The sequence below is a fragment of the Entelurus aequoreus genome, linkage group LG07 (assembly GCF_033978785.1).
Source record: "Entelurus aequoreus isolate RoL-2023_Sb linkage group LG07, RoL_Eaeq_v1.1, whole genome shotgun sequence".
In the NCBI taxonomy this organism is placed as follows: Eukaryota; Metazoa; Chordata; class Actinopteri; order Syngnathiformes; family Syngnathidae; genus Entelurus; species Entelurus aequoreus.
The window spans coordinates 27,761,666-27,787,997 of NC_084737.1; the positions used below are offsets into that span (position 1 = coordinate 27,761,666).

The following is a 26,332-nucleotide window of genomic DNA, read 5'->3' on the forward strand; positions in this document are numbered from 1 at the left end:
AAAAAACAGTGGTACTGTTTTTCCATTCCACTTACATTTGCTGTAGAAAAAAAAAGCAAATTTTGCGGTAAAATTCTGGTGGCGAGCTGCCAGTTTTTTATGGTACAATCTAAAGATTTTTTTACATTGTGCGTAAAAAAAAGATATGATAATCAAATGCATAGGCAATTATATATATATACACATACTATTGTATTATTCAATGTTACAAGAGGCCCTCTGAGGGCAGCCATGGCCCTCAATGAAAAGGAGTTTGACATGCCTGGTTTGCAGTATGATTGCATGTTGAAGAGGAATTTAGACTCATTCTCAGCCCTCTAGCACACCTTCCATATCACATGCAAGTCCAAGAAAACAAGACGTTGCTTATTGAATATAAATAATATAGTAAATATAAATGTATTATTTGGAGTGATTGCATTGTGTGCAGTGACTGCACTGAGCAAGCACCTGCAGCACAGGGGATTGATCAGTTTGACCCACTGTGACATGCGCATGTGTGCAGACCTTTGTGTGAACTTCAAGGTTTGGAAAAACTAAATGTGTAAAAGTTTGTGCAGCAAGCAGCTATTAAAGTAATTTGAAATGGCACTAGAAAAAGATGCATATTCATGTAGGTTTAAAACAAATGTTTTACCTTATATCCAGTGAGTTATGCATACTGTACATGAGGTGCAAGGAGGTTGTCATTTTGAAAATAGGTTATTACTGGTCCCTAGGACAGGATTAGTTAACTCCCCATTCAGCTTTAGCAAGATTGGATTAGATTTGGGAGGGGGGGTCGAGACCGGTTGGACGACAGGCCGATTGGCCAATGGCCGTAAATAGAGGGAAGTATTAAGGGCACCCGCTCCCTGCCATTGGTGCACAAGCAGTAGAGTGACTGCTTTTCCCATCTGCCTCCTGCATCTCAAGGATAATCTCTTGGAATACCTCCACAGATGTTGACAACCGAGCACACAAACACAATTGTTGGTTTTCCATTTAGGGTTTTTCCATAGATTTAAAAGCTCAGAAGTTTACAGAATGAGACCAGGTGGCTTTTATTTGACTCACTACATAGTGTTCAACATTTCAGTTTGTTACTTTTTAAACACATTTTTCAGTGAAGGAAATTGCGCTTTCACACTCACTCTCTCAGCGTTAAAATAAGGTGTATCATTTTCAGTACTTGTTTTATGTGTATGTGCCTGTTGGCAAACAATGGGATTAAAAATATGCAAAAGGCCAGGTTCTCCACAAGGGGATGCTGTTATGCATCTTTTTTGCACAAAAACAGCAAGCTCAAATATTGCAAATGGGGTCAACTTGGTTGTGTTCAACAATAAATAATCAATGTGTTGTGAATTAAAGCCAATTGAAAGATGCACTGGTGGTAAAATCAAGGTAGTTGCCCTCAAAGACCAGCTTTAATATACTGCATGTCACCATATCCATGTGTCGCGTGAAATGGTTGTAACTTTGCAGTACATCAGATTTAAAAACAAACAAAACCTCGTTGAATGAGTTTTCTGATATTTTATGACAGAACAAAAGGTGAGGACATACAATGCAATTTGTGGAACTTTTATAACTGGAAACATTACCTGTATATTAGACGGTACAAAAATATAAATTCTATTGATTTGAGAAAATTCCATGATAATGTCTATAATATATTCCATTACATATAATCCAGTGCGCAGATTGACATGTCAACACATTGATGAGAAGCATGAAGTGTTATTGAGAAATGTAGCAGTTACATCTTTACTTTTTAAGGGTAGAAAGAGTCAGTGTGTAAAATGATGGAGGCCACATTGTACAGTAAGCGAGCATACCAGTGCACGCGGGACGTCTGATGACTAAGTCTCTCGTCCACCACGTGACGTCCAATAGGACGGTTACTCATGTAGCAAGCTGCTGTGACCAAAGTGCTGCGATGAAGTGAAGTTGTGTTAGTGCAACTCATCTGCTTTTGTTTTGTGCTTTCCCCCCACAGCAGGTACTCCAACGAGAACAGGAGTCTCAGAGGTCCAAACGCCCAGTGTGCAAGTGCATGGTCTTCCACCAGTGCATAGCTGGAGACCAGCACTCCGTCAACAAACAAAGTTCCATATTCTGTCAAAGGTGCGTACACCCCCGTAGTCTCTTGTACTGAAATGGAACTGATGCGAGAATGATGGAATCGACCGTCTGCTTGGTGGATCAGAACACAGTCCTGGGTTCTGGCTCTACTGGCAAACCAAGCCTTGTACTTACTGCTGTCAAGTGTGCAGTCAGGGTCTAAGAAGACCAGGTGATCCGGAGTGACGGCCAATCTATGGTCGTCTTCTGTCTCCAAAGACAGGAAAACGGACCGGGCTTCTGGATCCCGATGCAGAAACAACAAGATCGGGCTAAATACAATTTTGCCTGTCGCAGACACGGCCATGACTTTGTCCCCAGGAGTCAGTGATGATAAGGTCTTTTGCCCGCCTCCAGCAACAGTCACCCGGGCCCAGCCGGGGAAACAGCCTCCTTTTTCCACAGCAACAGAGTGATCTGCCGACAGACACAAAGTAACATACTGGGAAAACCTTTGAGGCCAACCTTTCCACACATTTGACATAACAACACTCGCATTACATGTTGGCACTGAAATTAACGTTATCATTGTAGAAAAAGATATATTGAAAAGGAAAAAACTTTTGGCATTTAAAAAAAGACTTCACACCAAAACAATGCCATTCAGCTGAAGGTGGACAAAAATAACATTGAAAGTGAAAACCAGGAAATTGAAATAGAAAGACAACAGCACTGAAAAAAAAATCGGACATAAAGAAAAAATATGAAGACTGGCATTAAACTGGAACTGCACTTTTTTGGGGGGGAATTTTGCCTATAATTCACAATCCTTATGAGAGACAAGAACACATATGTATTTTTTAATGCATTCTAACTCGTAAATAAACATTAATTAAAGTCTGCCTCCAATGGAGCCTACGGAAACCATGAAGTCATTGCGTCTATTTCGACCATAAACCCAAAAATCGCCATTTACATTTTGTGACCTGAATATTAACCAAGTATTAGCGATATTGTTATTATAAGCGCTAACATTAAGGACCTACATTTAGAGGTGCATTAATCAGAGAGCGGCAACTTCCTTATGCTGCTGTATTGACATCATCAGATGATGAGCTGCTTGCTTGCCTCGGAGCTTGTGAAAGTTTATTCTAGATTATAAATTATGCCTCTCACCTTGATAGTAAAATAGTGTGGACATAATCTGAGGTGTTGGTACACTTTGACAGCCCATCTTACGTGACGTGGGAGAGTGGCCGTGCCAGCAACCTGAGGGTTCCTGGTTCAATCCCCAGCTTCTACCAACCTAGTCACGTCTGTTGTGTCCTTGAGCAAGACACTTCACCCTTGCTCCTGATGGGTCGTGGTTAGCGCCTTGCATGGCAGCTCCCGCCATCAGTGTGTGAATGTGTGTGCGAATGGGTGAATGTGGAAATAGTGTCAAAGCGCTTTGAGTACCTTGAAGGTAGAAAAGCGCTATACAAGTATAATCCATTTGCCATCTACCATCTTAGACAGTAATGGCAAAAGAGATCCAAAAAGACACTTAGTTCCACCTCCCTTTGCCAGGATTTTAGTCATTATTCATCTAAACGGGAATATATCAACACCCTAACCATTGGCGTTGTTAGGCCTATTTTAGGGGGGCTCAAGCCCCCCTAAAATATTCTTAAGCCCCCGTAAATAATTTGGTGTTAAAAAAAAAATAAAATATATATATATATATATATATATATATATATATATATATATATATATATATATATATATATATATATATATATATATATATATATATATATATATATATATATATATATATATATATATATATTTTTTTTTTTTACAAATACATGCCGACATATTCATTATAAAGTGGCCTGATTATGAGTTCAAATAAATAATCATATAACCTGTCATTATTCACTCAGTTTCCCCTCACTTTATAGCGTAAGGTAGAGAGCCCCTTTAGTGCGTCGGTATCCAATCCATTCCACTTGTTCATATAGAAAATGCCCACATCACTCAAAATCCAGTCCGCATTTTCTCCTCGACCTTGCTTGCGGTCCTGCAGGTGTACGAAGCACATTAGCACACAGCACTGCAGAACAAGAATGTGAACGGATGCAAAATGGACATGAGAAACTTTTTCAAGAAAGTAAGTATTCATCACTGCCTGTAGTAAAATGTATTAGCTCCACTTTACACCAGGTCTGTGTTTGACAAAAAGTTACATTCTCGCTCTAAAACAATGCTGCTACTTAGTTAGCCTGAAATGCATCATGAAGGTCCTGGTTATTTATAAAGTTAAATGTGCACTCTTTTTTACCATTTGCTATCTTTGGGGTTACCTCCTTCTGGAGCATCAGCTGTGTTTCTCACTTTACACATGGAGGAGAACAGGAGCTGAGCTCATTCACGTATGACTATATATATATATTTATATTAAAAAAACCCAGACACCATCTTTGTAGTAATTTTTCTCCTGCGTGGACTTCCGTCTTCCTTTACAATGATTGAAGCTGCATGAAACCTTGTGTCTGCAATTGTAAATAATTTAGTTTTTAAGTTTTGTGTTTCTTGTAGAATCTATATAAAGTAATATACATTAGCCTATTGTTAAAATAATGAAAAAAACATCATTAAATATATTTGTTTTATTGTATTGTTACATTATTAGCTGTTGTATTATTATAGGATGGCTTGTTAAACATTTCATAGGATTTTCAGAGGGAGGAAAAACCAAGACATTTAATATAAAATGTAAAATGAATAAATACATAAAAAGAAAAAGAAAAAAAATGGTTAAAAGCCATCGTCCCGGGGAGCATTTCATTTCGTCCCATGCATTTTTTTTTACCGTCCCCGGGACGACGGGACTACATTAATCTCAAGCCCTGGAAGTTACATTTTATTGTTTGCATTATTTGTTTCAGCATTGCACTTTGAAGATGGTCCCTCAGCTCTTTGACAGCTTTGGCTCTTTTTCAGATCAGCAGACTTATTTACAGTATATATAAACGTTTCTCATTTCTATTCAGACTTCCATATATATTTAATTTCCTTAACGGCTTGCCATAATATATATATATAAATATATTATATATAAGCCAAATTATCCCGATCCAGATATTACTTTAATTCAAGTAATTAAGTAATATTTCCAGGGCTTGAATTTACAACCATTTTAGTCACATATGTGCCCAAAATGTAATCTGTGCAACTTCAAAATATTTGGGAACAAACAATTATCGTATTGTGAGCGAAAGTCGTGGCATTAGCCTCTAATTTGTGAATTAATAACATAGAGGCTAATGCCATGACTTTCATTGTGTTTCAGTGTATCTTGAAGGATCATGCAAGTAATTGTTTCTTGTTGATGCTGTAAACAAAATGTCACTGTGCAAACCCATGTTTGTTGTTGTACTGAACACAGATTGAAAATATACTGACTGAAATAATAATAATAACAATGAATAATTTCTAAGTCTTTGTTAGCCTTTTGTGAAGTTTTGTGCTCGTGCGCTACATTTGCTCGCATCCTGCATCTCCTGGGGGCTAAGCCCCCTCTGTCCTCAAAAGCTAGTGACGCCCCTGATCCTAACAGTCGGCATCCCAGTGAGAGCAGACATTGTACAGTAAGTGCTGTTTTATTATGTTTGATGGCTCTCATGAAGTCTGCAGTGAGTAAAAATCAATTATGTTGATGAAGGAAAAAGCGAACGTAGCGATGCATTTTTTTTTTTAAATTAATGCGCAGCCGTATACTTAAAATGAGCAAAATACATAAATATTGCATGTCATTATGAATGTACCTGTTTCTACATAACATATATACTTACAGCATACTTGAATCAACACTGTAGTTAATACTATGATCAATGTTAATTAAAAACTAAATGTGAGATATAAATAATAATGGCAATATAATTGTTTGTATATAATTGGTGCAAAGGTTTAACACGTGTACAAGGATATTTCACATGCCTTTACTGTGTATATAATTCAACTGTGTTAATGTTGTGTATAATGTGTATTTATAATATGTTGTACAAAGGACATTTCATAATTTTCGGAAGTTCATCTTGTACTTGACATTGTTTATAGGGTTAGGCGCAATAAGTGTTCAACTTCAGCCTAAACCCTTTCGGTTTGCAACATTTTCTTTTTCAATCTATGAATGTACAACTGTTTGTTTATTTTGTTGACCATTGACCGAAGAAGAAGAATAAACTAAACTAAAACTAAACTATATAAAACGTTGATGGAAGTGTTTGGATGGGTTTTTTTAAGCGTCTTATGGGCAGAATCAGGGCTGTCTTTTCCAACAGGCGAATCAGGCGGCCGCCCGGGCTGCCATCCATTGCAGAATGTAAAAAAATAATACAAATTTAAAATAATAAAAATGTGTGTATAATGCACACACTGTACACTTAATTGGAACGTTTTCTTAAAAACCTGTAGAGCAAAAAATCCAGAAATGCACGACGGATGAAGAAGTCGGTAACCCAAACTTAAAATGTATTCATTGTAAGCTCGGCTACTGGCTCATTTGGCTGCAATGTAAGATATTATTTAAGTGAAATAATGGATGCTATTTGCGATGATTTAGAATTCTTGATGCAATCAGAAAATATTTACAGCCGCGACAGGCTCATGGAGAGGCTGCTACAGAGGAGGAGGTGGTACTGTGTGTTCACCTGAGCCTCGCCATGAAGAAATCATTACAATATGATTGCAGGAGAATTTACTTGCATCATCTATGATTTATTTATCAATAAATGCAACATAAATGTAATATTTGCATCATATTATAAAAAAGCACTGTAAAATTACAATGCATGCATTGATGACATTTTGTGCCATTTTGTGTTTTACACTACAGCATCTAGTCAGAAAGCGAGAGACATACTCTACATGTAAATCCAAGAGAGTGTGTGTTACTTGTAAAAGACTGTAGTAACAATCCTTTTTCAATTAAAAAGTAGACATCATATATGCTCAATGGTAATACATCTAAATCAATATCAGACAAACACAATCAATTTCAAACAATCTCAAGCCATTCTGGCCTATTCATCTGAAATAGTTGACTTAGCTGCATTACAATTAGTGATTGAATGTATTTTGATTACTAATAACATCATTCTGCAAGAGAAAATAACAAATTTGAATAATGGATATTAGCTTACATGCTCATAAAGTAGCTTTCAGTGCTGTTATATGAACCTTTTAGCTATACTACAATATATACTTATAATGTACATATAATATGGGTTGCACCCTATCATTATTCGTCCAATCTTTTTTCTACCACTTGTCCCTTTCGGGGTTGCGGGAGTGCTGGAGCCTATCCCAATTGCACTCAGGCGGAAGGCGGTGTACACCCTGGACAAGTCGCTACCTCATCGCAGGGCCAACACAGATAGACAGACAACATTCACACTCACATTCACACATTAGGGCCAATTTAGCGTCGCCTGTCAGCCTATCCCCAGGTGCATGTCTTTGGAGGTGGGAGGAAGCCGGAGTACCCGGAGGGAACCCACGCAGTCACGGGGAGAACATGCAAACTCCACACAAAAAGACCCTGAGGCCGGAGATCCAATCCAGGAACTTCTTATTGTGAGGCACATGCACTAACCCCTGTACCACCGTGCAGCCCCCCTATCATTATATTATACTCATATATATTATATATACTTTGCCTATATACTTTGATATAGAATTACAGTATATCATTATTTATACTCATTATAATAACAGGGCACAGTGAACACTCAAAACAGAGTCCATCCATCCATCCATCAAAATGGAAAATGTTTGTCTTGTAATTTAACTAAAATGATCATTATCAATACATCTACATTTCAAAGTTGTGAAGTGAAGTGAATCATATTTATATAGCGCTTTTCTCTAGTGACTCAAAGTGCTTTACATAGTGAAACCCAATAGCTAAGTTACATTTAAACCAGTGTGGGTGGCACTGGGAGCAGGTGGGTAAAGTGTCTTGCCCAAGGACACAACAGCAGTGACTAGGATGGCGGAAGCGGGAATCGAACCTGGAACCCTCAAGTTGCTGGCACGGCCACCCTACAAACCAAGCTACGCCGCCCCCAAAATTGTTCTGTGTTTGTGTTTAATTTTCTTACAGGATGATGAAGTAGTAGCAGCAGACTCAATGTTACAATCCAGCAACCTGAAGACACATCCTTAGCTTCAACCGATGCCTGTGAATCTATTCAAAGCTGCCCTATTGATCCTGCTGATTGTCCACACCATTTGACTGATACACGAGGAACTGAATTACTTCGTCGAAGACCTTATGAGGTAAACTCAGACATCACATTCCCCCACAGACATTTAGTGAATGGAGAGACAATTAAGAGAACGTGGATGATTACCCCAATTTCCCTCCAATGCCATTTGCACTACATTTGTAGGTGTTATTATTTTATTTTCAGGTAAAATTATTTAAATGGCTTATTTTTTTCTTAAGACTGCATTTTTGTCTTGACATGTCAAAAAAATAATTACTAACTGTGTAATGCTACATTATTTTCTCTGTGGGATGGGGGTGTAAACTTTTCTCGTTTGGGAGTTCACACTCGCCTGGAGCACTAAATGTAATCTATTTACTGGTTAGAATGCATAAAAAAAGAAAAACATATGTGTTCTTGTCTTAATGATTGCGAATAATAGGCAGAATTCCCAAAAAGTGCAGTTGTCCTTTAAGAAGCACGAGAAAATCCCAATGAAATACATTTTGTATGTCTGTGTTGTGTTTTCAAGTTCAGTAAAACCTTTTTCAGTGTCAATACATATTTTTTTACAATGACAAAATGCACTTTCGCAGTGTCGTTAATGGCAGTGTTACGGCGCCATGAAATAAAGGTTTTTGCAAGGACATTAACTGGGGTTTTATTCCTTTGAAGTTTTAGAAGAGCATGTTTCTGCAACTTAATCCCACATCTGCTGCACAAAAAGTCAGCTACTGTTTGTTAACTACTATAGTACCAGTGCCAGTAGTGCAATGTTGTGTTCTTTGGAGTGCTTTTTGCCTCAGTGAAGTAGCTTTTGTTGTACTTGTGGGATTTAACACAAAAGTTGACATTGCCATGTATTGTCTTAGAAAATGAACTTTTTTTTATATTATTCTAATAAAAAGACTGCAAAATAATTATACATGGTTACTATAGAATTGAAAAAAAGGCAATATATATTTTTCACAGAACTGTATATTTTATCGTCCCTTTGCTCATGCATGACATTTTTCAGATTTCTTAAAGCATATTCTACAATGTTTTGGTCCAAAATTGTGAATTTTTTAAAGCGAAAAATGCTAAATAAACTAAAAATATCAATACTACTGAAATATTGTCCACTAAATGTGTATTATGACCACTGGTTGGCTCAGCCTCAGGCAGCATTACTAATATATTGCAGCGATTCTCAAAACGGGGTATGCGTACCATTAGTGGTATGCGGGCTCCATAGAGTGGTACGCCAAAGAAGTCTGTAAATATGAACTGTATATGGCGTATCATTGTTGAGGATGTGTGTGTATTGTGTGTAATGTTACATTGGCCAAAAATATTAAATATACTTGTCAACTAAAACCTCTGCTTTGTTTTTAATGAATACTAAGTCCTACTACGCTACTGTATTTAAATGTTGGTCAATATGTTGGTACTTGGAGAGCCAAATGTTTTCTGAGATGGTGCTTGGTGAAAAAGTTCAAGAACCACTGCAATAATGGATTAATGGTTATAAAGGTGACTAACGGGTGTTATTTCACTAAGGGCTCTCATGTTGCTAAACGTATTTAGAAGGTTCTAAACAGCTTTTATATGCTGTAGCTATGGAAATATTTGATATATAATTAATGATACTTACTTTGCTGAAATTGATTTATTGCGGTCATGTCTAGAACGAATTAACAGTGATAAAGGAGGGACAGGCATTAATGACAGGCATTATCTTACCAGCTTTTACAGAGCAGTGGATGTGATATTTGGACTCGTAGTGGACCCAGTCAAAGCCCGCCTCCACAGCCAGCTGGGCGAGCAGTCCGTACTTGTCTGTTTCTCTGTCGTCGGTAGTGATGTCCACTGCCCGGCCTTCATAGTGCAGAGATCCGGGAGGGTGGTGACCATCCTCGTCCCAGGCCTCTGTCACCCGTAGGTGCACCCCTGGCCACTGGTTCATTACGGCTATGGCCAGCTTGTTCAAACATTCCTTACACCGCTAGAACAAGAGTCAAACACAGGGCAGTTATTTCGGAGCCAAGCCAATATACCGTACCATTAAAATACTGTGCGAGTTTGTCTTGGGTGCTGCTGAGATTCCCTTCAGCAAGGCACTGCACCCACTGACTTCCAACTATTTACGTGACCTTGATTCCCTCCACATGTTCATAGAAGCTTATGAGTGTTCATATGTATTTTTGCAGCTGTATAGAATGCAGGTTGAATATTTCCATCCAGTGCACAACTTAAAGGGTGTTCTTCCTATTGTACACTAGAGGGCACTAAGTTTGTCCGTAACTGTAAAGTGTCAAAAAGAGGAGTTACAGACATACTGATTGCCTCTAAAATGAAGCTAGTATGACAAATGTAGTACTTTGTGTTGTATAATGCTCTTTTGTAAGAAAAACCTAATATACGTAAAACATTAGGATTCCAATGCATTAAATATACCGGTTACTTAAAAAAAAAAAATATATATATATATATATATATATATATAAGACATGTGCATTAATACTGTATGCCAGGGATATTCAACTAAGGGCCCGGTAGCCAAATCCAATCCAGGGAATGACACCATACTAGCCCCTGAGTTCAGTTCAAAACTAACATTTTAACAGAAAATTCCTAAAAAATACTAAAGGGATCCTATTGTATAGAGCAGTCCTTCTCAAATGGTGGGGCGTGGTGCAATGCCAGGGGGTATGCTTATGACCTTGGGGAACATGCTTTTTTTCATTACAGAATATGAATATGTGTTTGTAGCACTTGGCTTCACTGTAATCATGGTGGGAGATGAGGAAAGGCTGGTGTGTTGTTTCCTTTAATGCTAATAAACTTTTGATTTGATTGAAACTTTTATTAGTAGATTGCACAGTACAGTACATATTCCGTACAATTGACCACTAAATGGTAACACCCAAATACGTTTTTAAACTTGTTTAAATCGGGGTCCACGTTAATCAATTCGTGGTAACCTACAATGTTTTATGCAGGGGTATAGTTATAACAATTCTGTAGACAAATTATATTATTTACAGTTACTGTAGAGAGAAGCACTGGTATAGAGGAACTTGGACCACTGTAAACACATTGTCAGATCCTTGCTTTGACATTTTAACCCAGCGAGCTAACATACACTACTGGAATTCAAACTTGTGATTTACATAACTGAGGTGTTCCTCAAGAATCCCTTTTAAGTCCTCTCCTTGTTGGCAATTACTTTTTGTTTGGAATGTGATCTATGTAAAAAAAAAAAAAAAGGTGTCGACGTAGCACTTCAGATGCAGTCACTAGTAACTTTTTCCAACTTCTTTAGTTATTCTAGGTGTTCCTCAAGGTTCTACCTTAGGTCCTCATTTGTGCTATTCAACGGGTGGCCCGCGAGTTCAGTTTAAAAAGCTTGTGAGGGACTCAATTTAAAAACACTATGACTGTAAACCCGAATGCTCAAAATAATGAATTAGAATAAGTAGTGTAAACTTAAAAAGTTGTTAAAAGTTGTACTTACTTAAAAATGTTGAGTGTGAGTAACATTTTACTTCTTTTTAAGTTAATTAAACTTGTTATTTTTAATCAATATGAACATGTTTGCAGATTATGTAACTGCTACTTAAAATAATTAACTCACAGTTACTTAAAACTCAGTGGACTAAACATAGTTTGGTTTTATTTTGAAATAACAAATCATTAAATCGAATCAAGAATAAATTAAGAGTGAATCAATCGCGTTATAGATTTGTATTATTATACTCTGTGTGTGTATGTATATATAAATTATTACATGCACGTGCGCGCGCACGCACGCGCACACACACGCACACAGAGGGGAAGTGCTTTTATTTTGTAGCATTTGCGTGCACTTCCTCTTCAGGCAGCAGACACGAGGAGGAACATTTTTGAGTTGGCTTAATTGGTCATTTTAATTCAATTATTATTTAAACATACATTTAACATAAACTTGAGGTGGCGACTTGTCCAGGGTGTACCCCGCCTTCCGCTCGATTGCAGCTGATATAGGCTCCAGCAACCCCCGCGACCCCGAAAGGGATAAGCGGTAGAAAATGGATGGATGGATCGATTTATCATAAACTCTTTTACGATCTGATATACTCAAATATTTGAGTTTATGAACTCCAAAAATATGTGGCAACTGATTGCCTCACTTTTTTTGAGTTCTGCTTACTTATTCGGGTTTACAGTGTAGAGTGTTTTCATAGAGATGATCTTTGACTAGCTTTTTTGCAGAAGGTCCTTAAAAACAGCAGACTGCTCCTGTGACTCTGACAAAATAAATACACCAAAATCAAATGTCCACTTAGAGGACGCTGGTTCTCCGGAATATACAAAATATGAATAATAAGGGAGAGCTTTCTTGAAATGTGGCATCCAAAATAATTTTGTTGAATATCCCTGCTGTTTGCGAAACCCTAACAAAAATAAGATTTTTATGTATGTTTCTTGTTGCACTCCCACAGTATGATATTTGTTTGAGATTGAGAAGATTACATAGACTGCATCTCTTATGCATCTTTTTAAAAAATTAATTCAACCTGAATGAAGAGAACATGAATATGAAATGACTCCAGATTTAGATTACAGTGTATGGCACGTTTGAACCCCACTCAAGCAGAAATGTCAGACATTTGTTATCATTTATTAACAAGGTGAAGTTAAGTGCAACGTGCAAGTCCATTACACACTTCGCTGCTCTCAAATGTGACCCTGGGGAATTTGATTACACTATTTCAACACTGTGTTCATTCATAATTCTTTGTTTGCGCTGCTACATACTTTCCTAGAAGCTAGTTTCAACCTTCCTCAAACAATCGGGATATTAAACGGGAAAAAAGCTACTGTAGCCAGTTTGGTGCATTCCTTTGCTCCTTTTTGTCAGGGTGATAGAATAATCAAGGCCATTCACTGCCTGTGCCTGACCCATGAGACATTTGATGAGGGTTGTGACTCTTTAGCACTCCCGTGGGTTGTAACCCTCACAAAATAGTACACTGCACGGGAAATGATGGACGAAGTGATGCAGTCATCAGTCGGGATGCTGAGGCCTTTAAAGGTTTACAGGCATATTCAACTTAAATGTTCTGGGGGCCACATTTCCAGAAAACTAAGGACCCTTCACTATTAGTCTTCTTTTGTATATTCCGGAGTATAAGCTTTCAGGAGATATTTATCAATTTATTTTGTTAGAGTTATGAGCGCTCTGCTGTTTTTAAAGACGTTCTGCAAAAAAAGCTAGTTAAAGAGCATATCTATGACAGCATTACAGTGTTTTTAAGAATTTGCAACAAAAATGTGAGCCTCTCACCAGTTTTTTTTTAATTGAACTCGCGGGCCACCAGTTCAATAGCGAATGAAAATGGAACCTTGAGAAATACCACTAGTATAACTAAAGAAGTTGAACAATTGACTACTGACTGCACCTGAAGTAAACAAACTACAGCAACACCTTAGTTACATAAATCACATTACAAAAAAAATGTGAAACATCTAAAAAATAGAGGACTTAAAGGGCTGCCTTAAGGGACGCCTCAGTTATGTAAATCACAAGTTTGGACCACAATATTCTATGTTTGCAAGCAAGGTTAAAATGTCAATACAAGGATCTGTCAATGTGTTCACATTGGTCCTCCATTGTTTTTAGGAATTTAGAAATTTGCTGCAAAAATGTTTGTCTCCCAAGTTTTTAACTGAACTCGAAGGCTGGTATGGTGTCATTCCCGGGCTGAAGTTGTATTTCATGTTTGCAAGCAAGGTTAAAATGTCAATGCAAGGATCTGCCAATTTGTTCACATTGGTCCTCCATTGTTTTTAGGAATTTAGAAATTTGCTGCAAAAATGTATTGTCTCCCAAGTTTTTAACTGAACTCGAAGGCTGGTACGGTGTCATTCCCAGGCTGAATTTGTATTTCATGTTTTCAAGCAAGGTTAAAATGTCAATGCAAGGATCTGCCAATGTGTTTACAGTGATACTCAATTGTTTTTAGGAATTTAGAAATTTGCTGCAAAAATGTATTGTCTCCCAAGTTTTTAACTGAACTCGAAGGCTGGTACGGTGTCATTCCCGGGCTGAATTTGTATTTTATGTTTGCAAGCAAGGTTAAAATGTCAATACAAGGATCTGCCAATGTGTTTACAGTGGTCCTCAATTGTTTTTAGGAATTTAGAAATTTACTGCAAAAATGTTTGTCTCCCAAGTTTTTAACTGAACTCGAAGGCTGGTACGGTGTCATTCCCGGGCTGAATTTGTATTTTATGTTTGCAAGCAAGGTTAACATGTCAATGCAAGGATCTGCCAATGTGTTCACAGTGGTCCTCCATTGTTTGTAGGAATTTAGAAATTTGCTGCAAAAATGTTTGTCTCCCAAGTTTTTAACTGAACTCGAAGGCTGGTATGGTGTCATTCCCAGGCCGAATTTGGTCCCCGGGCCGCCAGTTGAATAGACCCAGTTTATTATCTAATGAGAAATGTGGGAAAATGCTGTGGAATAAAGAAAGGAGAAGGCAGATGGGAAAATGTATTGGCATGCACTGTGGAATGTGACAGCAAAAGGGTGAGAACAAGAGGGCCAGAAAGCAAACTAGATACATTTTCCCTCCCAATGCCATTGAAGAGAGGCGTTTCATTGTCACAACTACAATAAGTGGCTTTTCCAACGGTGCCATTACTTCAGCAGGCGGGAATTTCGTATAGGCGACCTCTCTCCGAGTGACACACAATGAGCGTCTTTCACATCTGGGCAAAAGAGGGGCACATGCAGTCAAAAGTGGGTATTAGAAGGGCACACATGTACACAACCGTCGTCATTCATCAACCGCGATGGGAAGGATCACAGATTTATAGCCTGGAAATCAAAGAAAGTCACAGCAGTGCATGTGTGGGATTTAAATAGCAAATCGTGATGGCTATTATAGTGTTGACGGTGAGGTGATTCTGCATACACCTGTCATGGCAGTACTCCTAATAACAAAGGTTAAAGATTAAAAGGAGCCGACGCGGAAGTCAACCTCTTAAGAGGCAGTGTTGAATTACCTCCTCATGGTTTTATCTTAAGAAAAGGGAGGGGAAGTTGGGTTAAACATATACTCTGTTGTGTTTGTGTTAGGAGCCCAGCAAAGGCATGCAATGAATGAGGTGAATTATTAGATTATGAGTATCCCTCTTACATACCTTTGTCATGAAGCGGTCGGCATTGGTGTTCTCTTCGTCTTTGAACACAATATCGGGGTTGTAGTTGCACACCAATTCATTGAAGCGCTCCGAGTTCCGCGTGATCTTGCCCTCTGCCCTCCCGCTGGCCCCCAGGTTGTTCTCTGAGAAATTGGGGAAGAACTGCTTGTAGTGCATGGCCGTCAGTTTCCTGGGCCTGGACCGTATGCCGTACCCGGGCCCGGGTCCGCATCCCTCCGCCAGACACAGGCAGGTCCACAAGGCCAGCAGGCCGAGCTGAGAGCTCCGGGCCTGGCCGGGCTGCTTCATTGGGGAGGCTTGGGTGACATGTAGGATGGGGTCACAGCTTGATCCATTCCAAATAACCGAGACCTTGACCATGAGAACTCACTTGCTATTAGGACATAATGCTCCTTTGAAGTATAGGCTCTAAGATGTTCAAACTAATACTTGTTTCTGTGCTAAGATTCCACTCATGGGAGCCACATGTGCAGTTAAAGTCATCTTCATTTTCTACCTGTCACAATTGGCGCTCCTCTCCAAGTCACCGCTAATCCACATGCACACACCATAAAGTCCAACAGTCAGGCTATCATCCTCCTGATTTCCTCCTCCTCCTCTTCGTCTTCTTCTTCCAGTGTCCCCTGTCGACTTGAAGCGTTCCTGGCCACCTTTCACCAGCCATTGGGTCTTATTAGTCAGGAGCAGATTGCCCTCCCTTCCTTTCTGCGCGCTCCCACTGCGCCAGCACACGCCTCCAATTCAACCTTTGAAAGGACATATGATTAGTCTACTCGCGTTAACACAATGACACCCCCGCCGCCCACACCATCCTCCTTTTACCGCATATCAGACTGTCAGACGACTTCTGCCAAACAAATGCTCTTTTGGATGTGAGATTGAAAGAATAGATTAAAACCACTATTGAAGAAGAAGAAGAATAATAGCAAGTACATTTATTATGTCAACAACACAAATTTGCTACAGTCTTTTGCCCCTTCATGTGTCATTTCCAAACACAAGTCTGACTGTTAGGTCAAATGTTGAAGACAAAAACATCAATGTTATTAATAGACAAACTTGAAAGCAAAGGTTATGCAGAGAAGACAAGTGTTCAGCCTTGACACCCCTAAAAGTCTTCCTCACTTCCTGTGTTGGAGGAACCTAAGGTGGCCCCGAGACCTCTCCCTCGAAAACATTATTTTTATCCATCTCAGAACAATAGCTGGCAAAGTCATTAAATGTGTCTGATAATGCTGTAAAAAAAAAAGGGAGAAAGAGAGAGAGAGAGCGGAGGAATAAATTGCCGTTCCAGAGGACTGACATACAGGGAAGCTCGGATTAATGGTGGGTGAGAGGTCAGATCTTGCACACTGTGCTATCTCTGGGAATACTGGAACAACCCTGGAGGACTCCTACGCATCACTGCTTTAAAGTAATTGTACAGTCGTGGTCAGAAGTTTACATACACTTGTAAAGAACATAATGTCATTGCTGTCTTGAGTTTCCAATAATTTCTACAACTCTTTATTTTTTTGTGATAGAGCGATTGGAGCACATACTTGTTGGTCACAAAAAACATTCATGAAGTTTGGTTCTTTTAGGAATTTATTATGGGTCTACTGAAAATGTGACCACATCTGCTGGGTCAAAAGTATACATACAGCAATGTTAATATTTGGTTACATGTCCCTTGGCAAGTTTTACTGCAATAAGGAGCTTTTGGTAGCCATCCACAAGCTTCTGGTAGAATTTTTGACCACTCCTCTTGACAAAATTGGTGCAGTTCAGCTAAATTTGTTGGTTTTCTGACATGGACTTGTTTCTTCAGCATTGTCCACACGTTTAAGTCAGGTCTTTGGGAAGGTCATTCTAAAACCTTCATTCTAGCCTGATTTAGCCATTCCTTTGCCACTTTTAACGTGTGTTTGGGGTCATTGTCCTGTTGGAACACCCAACTGCGCCCAAGACCCAACGTCTGGGTTGTCCTGAAGAATTTGGAGGTAATGTGGGCTCTGTACCGAGGATGTCGTTGTGGCTTGTGCAGCCCTTTGAGACACTTGTGATTCAGGGCTATATAAATAAACATTGATTGATTGATTGATCCTCCTTTTTCATTGTACCATTTACTCTCTGTAAAGCACCAGTTCCATTGGCAGCAAAACAGGCCCAGAGCATAATACTACCCACACCATGCTTGACGGTAGGTATGATGTTCCTGGGATTAAAGGCCTCACTTTTTTTCCTCCAGACATATTGGTGGGTATTGTGGCCAAACAGCTCAATTTTTGTTTCATCTGACATCACATGGACAAAGATAAGACCTTCTGGAGGAAAGTTCTGTGACTAATAAATATGTGCTCCAATCACTATCAGAAAAAAACAAGAGTTGTAGAAATTATTGGAAACTCAAGACAGCCATGACATTATGTTCTTTACAAGTGTATGTAAACGTTTGACCACGACTGTACATATTCAGGACATATGCACTATCTAACCACAATCCAATGCAACAGTTCAAAAATATGCAATAAGTATCAATAGGATTTGATCAATACTGGTAACCAATACTGATATTTCTTACCGAAATGTATCACTCCTATTGGTACTATATACAACTTGGTGTTAAGATGTAAACATTTTTAATACTACACGAGGGGATAACACCAGACTTTTTACAGCAGGTAAAGTCTTTTCTCAAAACCTGCCTTTTAAGCTTTGAGAAAGTCAATTAGGTTTGCAAGGCAAGATAATGTCAAACATACTAGCAGCACATGCACTATGCATACAGTATGCTGATAAAGTACCGTAAAAGGAACTGTTCATGTAATACTTCAACAGAAAGTAAACTTGCAATGTTTACAGGTGTTTCTCAGAAGTTATAATAGTAAAACATATACAGAGATATGAGTGTATTTTGCCCTCGTTTGGCAATTTTAAATGAGGATTTCTGTGAAATGTTTTATTTTGTTGTATCGTTTGCAAGTATGCATTCAGTTCAGGTTGTCCCAAGGTGTTGTCATGGTCAGAAGCAGCATATTGAGCCCAGCTGCAAAGTTTTTGTCTGTAAGTATTGTACTTATTACCCAATAGCTGTTTGATTGTAATGTGCATCGTATTTGTGTATTTAACTATCCTATTTGGAGCTATTGGAATTGTCCTATAAAATCTTTATAATGGGCAGCACGGTGAAGCAGTGGTTAGTGCTCGTGCCTCACAGCGAGAAGGTCCTGGGTTTCTTACCCGGGCTCATGTGAAGAGTTTGCATGTTCTCCCCCTGACTGCGTGGGTTCCCTCCGGGTACAACGGCTTCCTCCCACCTCCAAAGACATGCACCTGGGGATAGGTTGATTGACAACACTAAATTGGCCCTAGTGTGTGAATGTGAGTGTGAATGATGTTATTCTAGTTGTGTTGGCCCTGCGATGAGGTGGCGACTTGTCCAGGGTGTACCCCGCCTACCGCCCGAATGCAGCTGAGATAGGTTCCAGCAGGCGGTAAAAAGCAGTGTAGCTCCTTTCTATACACAGCAACACAGGAAAGTTCGGGCGTTTATTGACGACTCCTTCTTGTTGTATAGACCATTCACGCCAACACGCCGTGGTAACTTAGAAAATACAGTACAATACAGTACATCAGACTTTGATTTCACATCAATAAACACTCGGAAAGAAATTAAATAACAAAAATACAATACCTCGTTGGCTGCTTGTAACGAAAAGAGGTTCTAATAATCACTTGCTTGAAGTTTTGCACAAATCATTGAATACACTTAAATCTTTCGAGGAGCTGAAGACAACGTGCTCAAGCACCCTCCCCTCTTGCATGTTCTGCCTTGTTAACAGTCCGTGGGGTCGCAACATCACAACAATCGTTCTGCTTTGCAACACAATTAACAAAATACATTTACATTTTGCTCAGGAGATTTTGCAATCACACATTTTCTAATAATATTTTATAACTCTGCATCATTAACTTATATATCAATATTTATTTATTTATGACACATATTTAAAGCATGCAAACTCTCTCAGCAACAGCTACAAGCGGGACCACCAGACTCTTGTTTCTTTCACTGAGTCGAGTGCTTAATGCAGTGGTTCTTAACCTGGGTTTGATCAAACCCTAGGGGTTCGGTGAGTCGGCCTCAGGGGTTCGGCGGAGGTCAAAACACACCCGACTCATCGTGTAAATACAAACTTCTCCCTATCGGCGTATTACGGATACGGCAACAGCTGACTGATTTGCAGGTGTGTAATTTGTTGTGAGTTTATGCACTGTGTTGGTTTTGTCCTTTGAACAAGGTGATGTTCATGCACGGTTCATTTTATGCACCAGTAAAAAAAATATGGTAACACTTTAGTATGGGGAACATATTCACCATTAATTAGCTGCTTGTTAACATGCAAATCAGTAACATATTGGCTCTTAACTAGTCATTATTAAGTACTTATTAATGCCTTATTCGGCATGGCCTTATTATAACCCTAAACCTCTAACCCTCTAACCCTCTAACCCTAACCCTGACCAAATAACTCTAAATGAAGTCTTTATTACTTAGAATATGTTCCCCTAGTGCGGGGGTCGGCAACCCGCGGCTCTAGAGCCACATGCGGCTCTTTAGCGCCGCCCTAGTGGCTCTCTAGAGATTTTTCAAAAATGTATGAAGAATGGAAAAAGATGAGGGGAAAAAATGTATTTTTTTGTTTTAGTATGGTTTCTGTAGGAGGAAAAACATGACACAAACCTCCCTAATTGTTATAAATCACACTGTTTATATTAAATATGCTTCACTCATTCGAGTATTTGGCGAGCGCCGTTTTGTCCTACTTATTTTGGCGGTCCTTGAACTCACCGTATAGTTTGTTTACATGTATAAATTTCTCCGACTTTCTAGGACGTGTTTTATGCCACTTTTTCTGTCTCATTTTGTCCACCACACTTTTAACGTCGTGCGTGAATGCACAAAGGTGAGTTTTGTTGATGTTATTGACTTGTGTGGAGTGCTAATCAGACATATTTAGTCACTGCATGACTGCAAGCTAATCGACTCTAACATGCTATTTAGGCTAGCGATATGTACACATTGCATCATTATGCCTCATTTGTAGCTATATTTGAGCTCATTTAGTTTCCTTTAAGTCCTCTTAATTAAATTTATATCTCATGACACATGTAATAGGGCTTTTAATTTTTTGCGGCTCCAGACAGATTTTTCTTTGTATTTTTGGTCCAATATGGCTCTTTCAACATTTTGGGTTGCCGACCCCTGCCCTAGTGTCCAAATAACTCTAAATTAAGTATTTGTTACTTAGAATATGTTCCCCATACTAAAGTGTTACCAAAAACATATAACTTTGTCTTGAATTTGAAAAAAACTAACATTTTATTTTTCACTAAAGAAGGGTTCGGTGAATGCGCATATGAAACTGGTGGGGTTCGGTAACTCCAACAAGGTTAAGAACCACTGGCTTAATGTCATTCGGAGAACAGCAGCTTCGGACCTGGACTAGCTTAGCTTCGCTAGCTTAGCAGCTTGCTAGCCACACCAGAGAGACATTCGCCAATGTGCACGTGTCTGTTGTCCCACCCCACGTCAACTCTTTACCAAACATTGTAGGAGATGAGGCTAAATAAGAAGTCAAACATGCTGCTGTCCTACCTTATTCCATGAGTAAGTTGCAAGTGTTTTATGAGTTGCTGCTGTTTTCAACTCTTTGGACACAACTACTTTAGGACAAATATTGCATCGAGCCAAGTTTTCAGTCTTTTTAGTAAGTGAGCCAACACTTCTAAACATTTTCTGTTTAACAAAGGGATAAGCAGGTGTTGTGTCATCAACTGCTGCCGGCAGAAGTGTCATATCTAGGACAGTTTGCTAGATGGAAAAGTATCGATAGTCGTGTCATTTGCCCAGAATCCTAACGGTCCTCCTGTACCGACCCAATTATGAATCGGTACAAAAAAATACGAGTTCTCAGTATACATCACTGGTAATAAGTACTGAGGATAAAAATATAGGAAGAAATGTTTTTTAATCTTTTGAAAAAGTGATCGACATGACATCCATCCATCTATCCATCCATGTTCTACTGCTTGTCCCTTTCGGGGTCGCGGGGGGGGGGGTGCTGGAGCCTATCTCAGCTGCACTTGGGGGGAAGGCGGGGTACACCCTGGACAAGTCGCCACCTCATTGCAGGGCCAACACAGATAGACGGAACAATGGAGGAATAATATAGTAGTTACACCAGCAACAGACTTCAGTGCAGGTGGACTCCAGCAAAGCCTCAGAAGCACTGGCTTCGACAAAAAAAAAAGAAAAAAGTTTTCATCTGTTCTATACGGAGCCCCTAAAGGGACATGGGAATTTTTTTTTTTTTAGACATGTATCTCGTGGCCACGAGAAAGTATCTCGTGGCCACGAGAAAGTATCTCGTGGCCACGAGAAAGTTTCTCGTGGCCACGAGAAACTTTTTATTAAAAAAAAAAAAAAAAAAAAAAATTAATTTTTTTTTTTTTTTTTTTTTTTTTTTATAAAAAGTTTCTCGTGGCCACGAGAAACTTTCTCGTGGCCACGAGATACTTTCTCGTGGCCACGAGATACTTTCTCGTGGCCACGAGAAACTTTCTCGTGGCCACGAGAAACTTTCTCGTGGCCACGAGAAAGCATTGGATGCGTGCTGATGGTTTAGTGTGTGTTAAAATGGCAGTTTAGGAGTTAATATGGCTGTATTTCCAGATAGGACTTTCCCCATGTGTGTTGTGGCAAAATGTGAATGCTTGATTAGTAGGTGTGAGACAAACACTTTATCTTCCTGGTTATTGTAACGCTACGTGTTTGACATTATTTAAGACTTTATCATGCCCGGGAAAGGACAGTTTTCCTCTTCTGTGGCTGTGGGGGGTGGGCGTGGCTTGCGGACCTGCAGGGAAGCGGAGTGTGTCAGTTAGTCCCATGTTGATGTCATCAAACTTCTTTCTTGCTTGGAAGATACACACACAATTGTAACTGTTATTTCTTCCTGCAAATAATAAATATGTACAACGTGTTTGGATGTATTCATTTATGTAAAATTGTCATTAAATGTAATATTGCCTGACAAAAAGTGATACGACGTACGTAATATTTTGATATTTACACATCGCATATTTACACACGCGCATCTGACTAGAATACCCTTATGTGCATTACATATATCAACATCAACTACCTACTGTACTGTTTACTTGTTGAAATACCCTTTTTAGAACAAATATCTACCCACATAATTTATATGTGTATATATAATATATATATATATGTGTATGTATGTATATGCATATATATATATATATATATATATATATATATATATATATATATATATATATATATATATATATATATATATATATATATATATATATATATATATATATATATATATATATATATGCATATACATACATACACGTATATATATATATATGCATATATATATATATATATATATATATATATATATATATATATATATATATATATATATGCATATATATATATATACGTGTATGTATGTATATGCATATATATATATATATATATATATATATATATATATATATGCATATATATATATATACGTGTATGTATGTATATGCATATATATATATATATATATATATATATATATATATATATATATATATGCATATATATATATACGTGTATGTATGTATATGCATATATATATATATATATATATATATATATATATATATATATATATATATATATATATATACGTGTATGTATGTATATGCATATATATATATATATATATATATATATATATATATATATATATATATATATATATATATATATATATATATGCATATAAATACATACACATATATATATATATATTATATATACACATATAAATTATGTGGGTAGATATTTGTTCTAAAAAGGGTATTTCAACAAGTAAACAGTACAGTAGGTAGTTGATGTTGATATATGTAATGCACATAAGGGTATTCTAGTCAGATGCGCGTGTGTAAATATGCGATGTGTAAATATCAAAATATTACGTACGTCGTATCACTTTTTGTCAGGCAATATTACATTTAATGACAATTTTACATAAATGAATACATCCAAACACGTTGTACATATTTATTATTTGCAGGAAGAAATAACAGTTACAATTGTGTGTGTATCTTCCAAGCAAGAAAGAAGTTTGATGACATCAACATGGGACTAACTGACACACTCCGCTTCCCTGCAGGTCCGCAAGCCACGCCCACCCCCCACAGCCACAGAAGAGGAAAACTGTCCTTTCCCGGGCATGATAAAGTCTTAAATAATGTCAAACACGTAGCGTTACAATAACCAGGAAGATAAAGTGTTTGTCTCACACCTACTAATCAAGCATTCACATTTTGCCACAACACACATGGGGAAAGTCCTATCTGGAAATACAGCCATATTAACTCCTAAACTGCCATTTTAACACACACTAAACCATCAGCACGCATCCAATGCTTTCTCGTGGCCACGAGAAAGTTTCTCGTGGCCACGAGAAAGTTTCTCGTGGCCACGAGAAAGTATCTCGTGGCCACGAGAAAGTATCTCGTGGCCACGAGAAAGTTTCTCGTGGCCACGAGAAACTTTTTATTAAAAAAAAAAAAAAAAAAAAAAAAAAATTAATTTTTTTTTTTTTTTTTTTTTTTTAATAAAAAGTTTCTCGTGGCCACGAGAAAGTATCTCGTGGCCACGAGATACTTTCTCGTGGCCACGAGATACTTTCTCGTGGCCACGAGATACATGTCTAAAAAAAAAAAAATTCCCATGTCCCTTTAGGGGCTCCGTAGTTCTACCAATCTTTTATCAATGTTTTTTTTAATGATGAAAACCTACATATTTTATCATTTTAAGTGTGTTTGATAAGTGTGTGAAGCTTATTTAAGATTTTATGCTTCTATGCAGTTAGCTTGTTAGCTTAATTTGTTAGCTTCAAGAGAACAAAGGCAATTAAACACAGACGGGGAGGGTCCTGGAGCTGGAATCTAATCATTAAAACAGTAATTTTGTCTTAGTGCAAATGATGATCTGAAATCAGAGGAGAACATTAATGTAATCTACCACAATTTCCCTTGTGGATCAATAAAGTTAGTCTAAGTCTAATTCTAAGTCTAAGGATGGTTTGGAAAGGGAGGATCAAAACAACATAGTGTAGGCTACTTCAGTGTTTCTCAACCACTGTGCCGCAGCACGCGAGTGTACCGTGAGATATTGTTTGGTGTGCTGTGGACCATTATGTAATTCCACCTAATTGGGTTAAACATATGTTATGCCAACCAGTAATTATAATCCGCAAATAATGTGCCGTTTTTGAGTGTCTGTACTGTCTAGAGCTCGGTATATCAGTAGGTGGCAGCAGGTAGCTAATTGCTTTATAGATGTCAGGAGGCGAGTCTCGCCTTTTTCCTGTCACTGCCTCAGTTAGGCAGCAGGAGGCAGTGTGCAGGTAAAAAGGTATCAAATGCTTAAACCAAAAATAAACAAAAGGTGAGTGTCCCTAAGAAAAGGCATCGAAGCTTAAGGATGGCTATGCAAAACGAATCCAAAACTGAACTGGCTGGAAAGTAAACAAAAACAGAATGCTGGACAACAGCAAAGACTTACAGACTTACCATGAATTGATTAACGTGGACCCCGACTTAAACAAGTTGAAAAACTTATTTGGGTGTTACCCTTTAGTGGTCAATTGTAAGGAATATGTACTGTACTGTTTCATATAATGTATTCTCTTCCTTTGCAATCTACTAATAAAAGTTTCAATCAATCAAAGCAGAAAGTACAAAGTACATCCATACATGACAATCAACACCAAAATAGGAGTGAAAGACAAGAACTAAAACACTACACACAGGAAAACACCAAAAAACTCAAAATAAGTCACAGCGTGATGTGACAGGTCATGACAGTACACCTACTTTGAGACAAGAGCTATAGGGATGCATGCTTGGTTATGGTTTGAATTCATATCCAACAATTGCGAGAACGACTTTTTATTGTCAATATCGGTTACTGAGTTTCACGCCGGAGGCGTTTAGGGCACGTCCAACCGGTAGGAGGCCACGGGGAAGACCCAGGACACGTGAGGAAGACTATGTCTCCCGGCTGGCCTGGGAACGCCTCGGGATCCCCCGGGAGGAGCTGGACGAAGTGGCTGGGGAGAGGAAAGTCTGGGCTTCCCTGCTTAGGCTGCTGCCCCCGCGACCCGACCTCGGATAAGCGGAAGAAGATGGATGGATGGATGGATGGATGGATGGATGGATGGATGGATGGATGGATGGATGGATTTTTTTTATGTTTTCTGCTTGCGGTGTGCCTGGGGATTTTTTCAATGAAAAAAATGGGCCTTGGCTCAAAAAAGGTCCATCCATTTTCTACCGCTTGTCCCTTTCGGGGTCGCGGGGGGTGCTGGAGCCTATCTCAACTGCATTCGGGCGGAAGGACAAGTCGCCACCTCATCCCAGGGCCAACACAGATAGACAGACAACATTCACACTCACACTTTAGTGTTACCCATCAACCTATCCCCAGGTGCATGTCCACAGTCCATAAACCAGTGGTTCTTAAACTTGTTGGAGGTACCGAACCCCACCAGTTTCATATACGCATTTACCGAACCCTTCTTTAGTGAAAAATAATTTTTTAAATTTTTTTCAAATTCAAGACAAAGTTATGTTTCTGGTAACACTTTAGTATGGGGAACATATTCTCAGTAACAAACACTTAATTTAGAGTTATTTGGTTAGGGTTAGAGGGTTAGGGCCAGGGTTAGAGGGTTAGGATTAT

The 26,332-nt window shown here is 38.5% G+C and overlaps 1 protein-coding gene across 1 annotated transcript; it reads right to left on the bottom strand.

Annotated features, from left to right (window-relative positions):
- Nucleotides 1–1,166: 1,166 nt before the first annotated feature.
- dhh (desert hedgehog signaling molecule) lies at nucleotides 1,167–16,245 on the bottom strand. Its single transcript, XM_062053110.1, has 3 exons — nucleotides 15,481–16,245; nucleotides 10,032–10,293; nucleotides 1,167–2,523 (listed from the first exon to the last, which is right to left on the bottom strand). Exons 1-3 carry the CDS (start codon nucleotides 15,859–15,861, stop codon nucleotides 1,757–1,759), a joined length of 1,410 nt encoding a protein of 469 aa, XP_061909094.1. The 5' UTR covers nucleotides 15,862–16,245; the 3' UTR covers nucleotides 1,167–1,756.
- Between the last annotated feature and the right edge of the window lie 10,087 nt (nucleotides 16,246–26,332).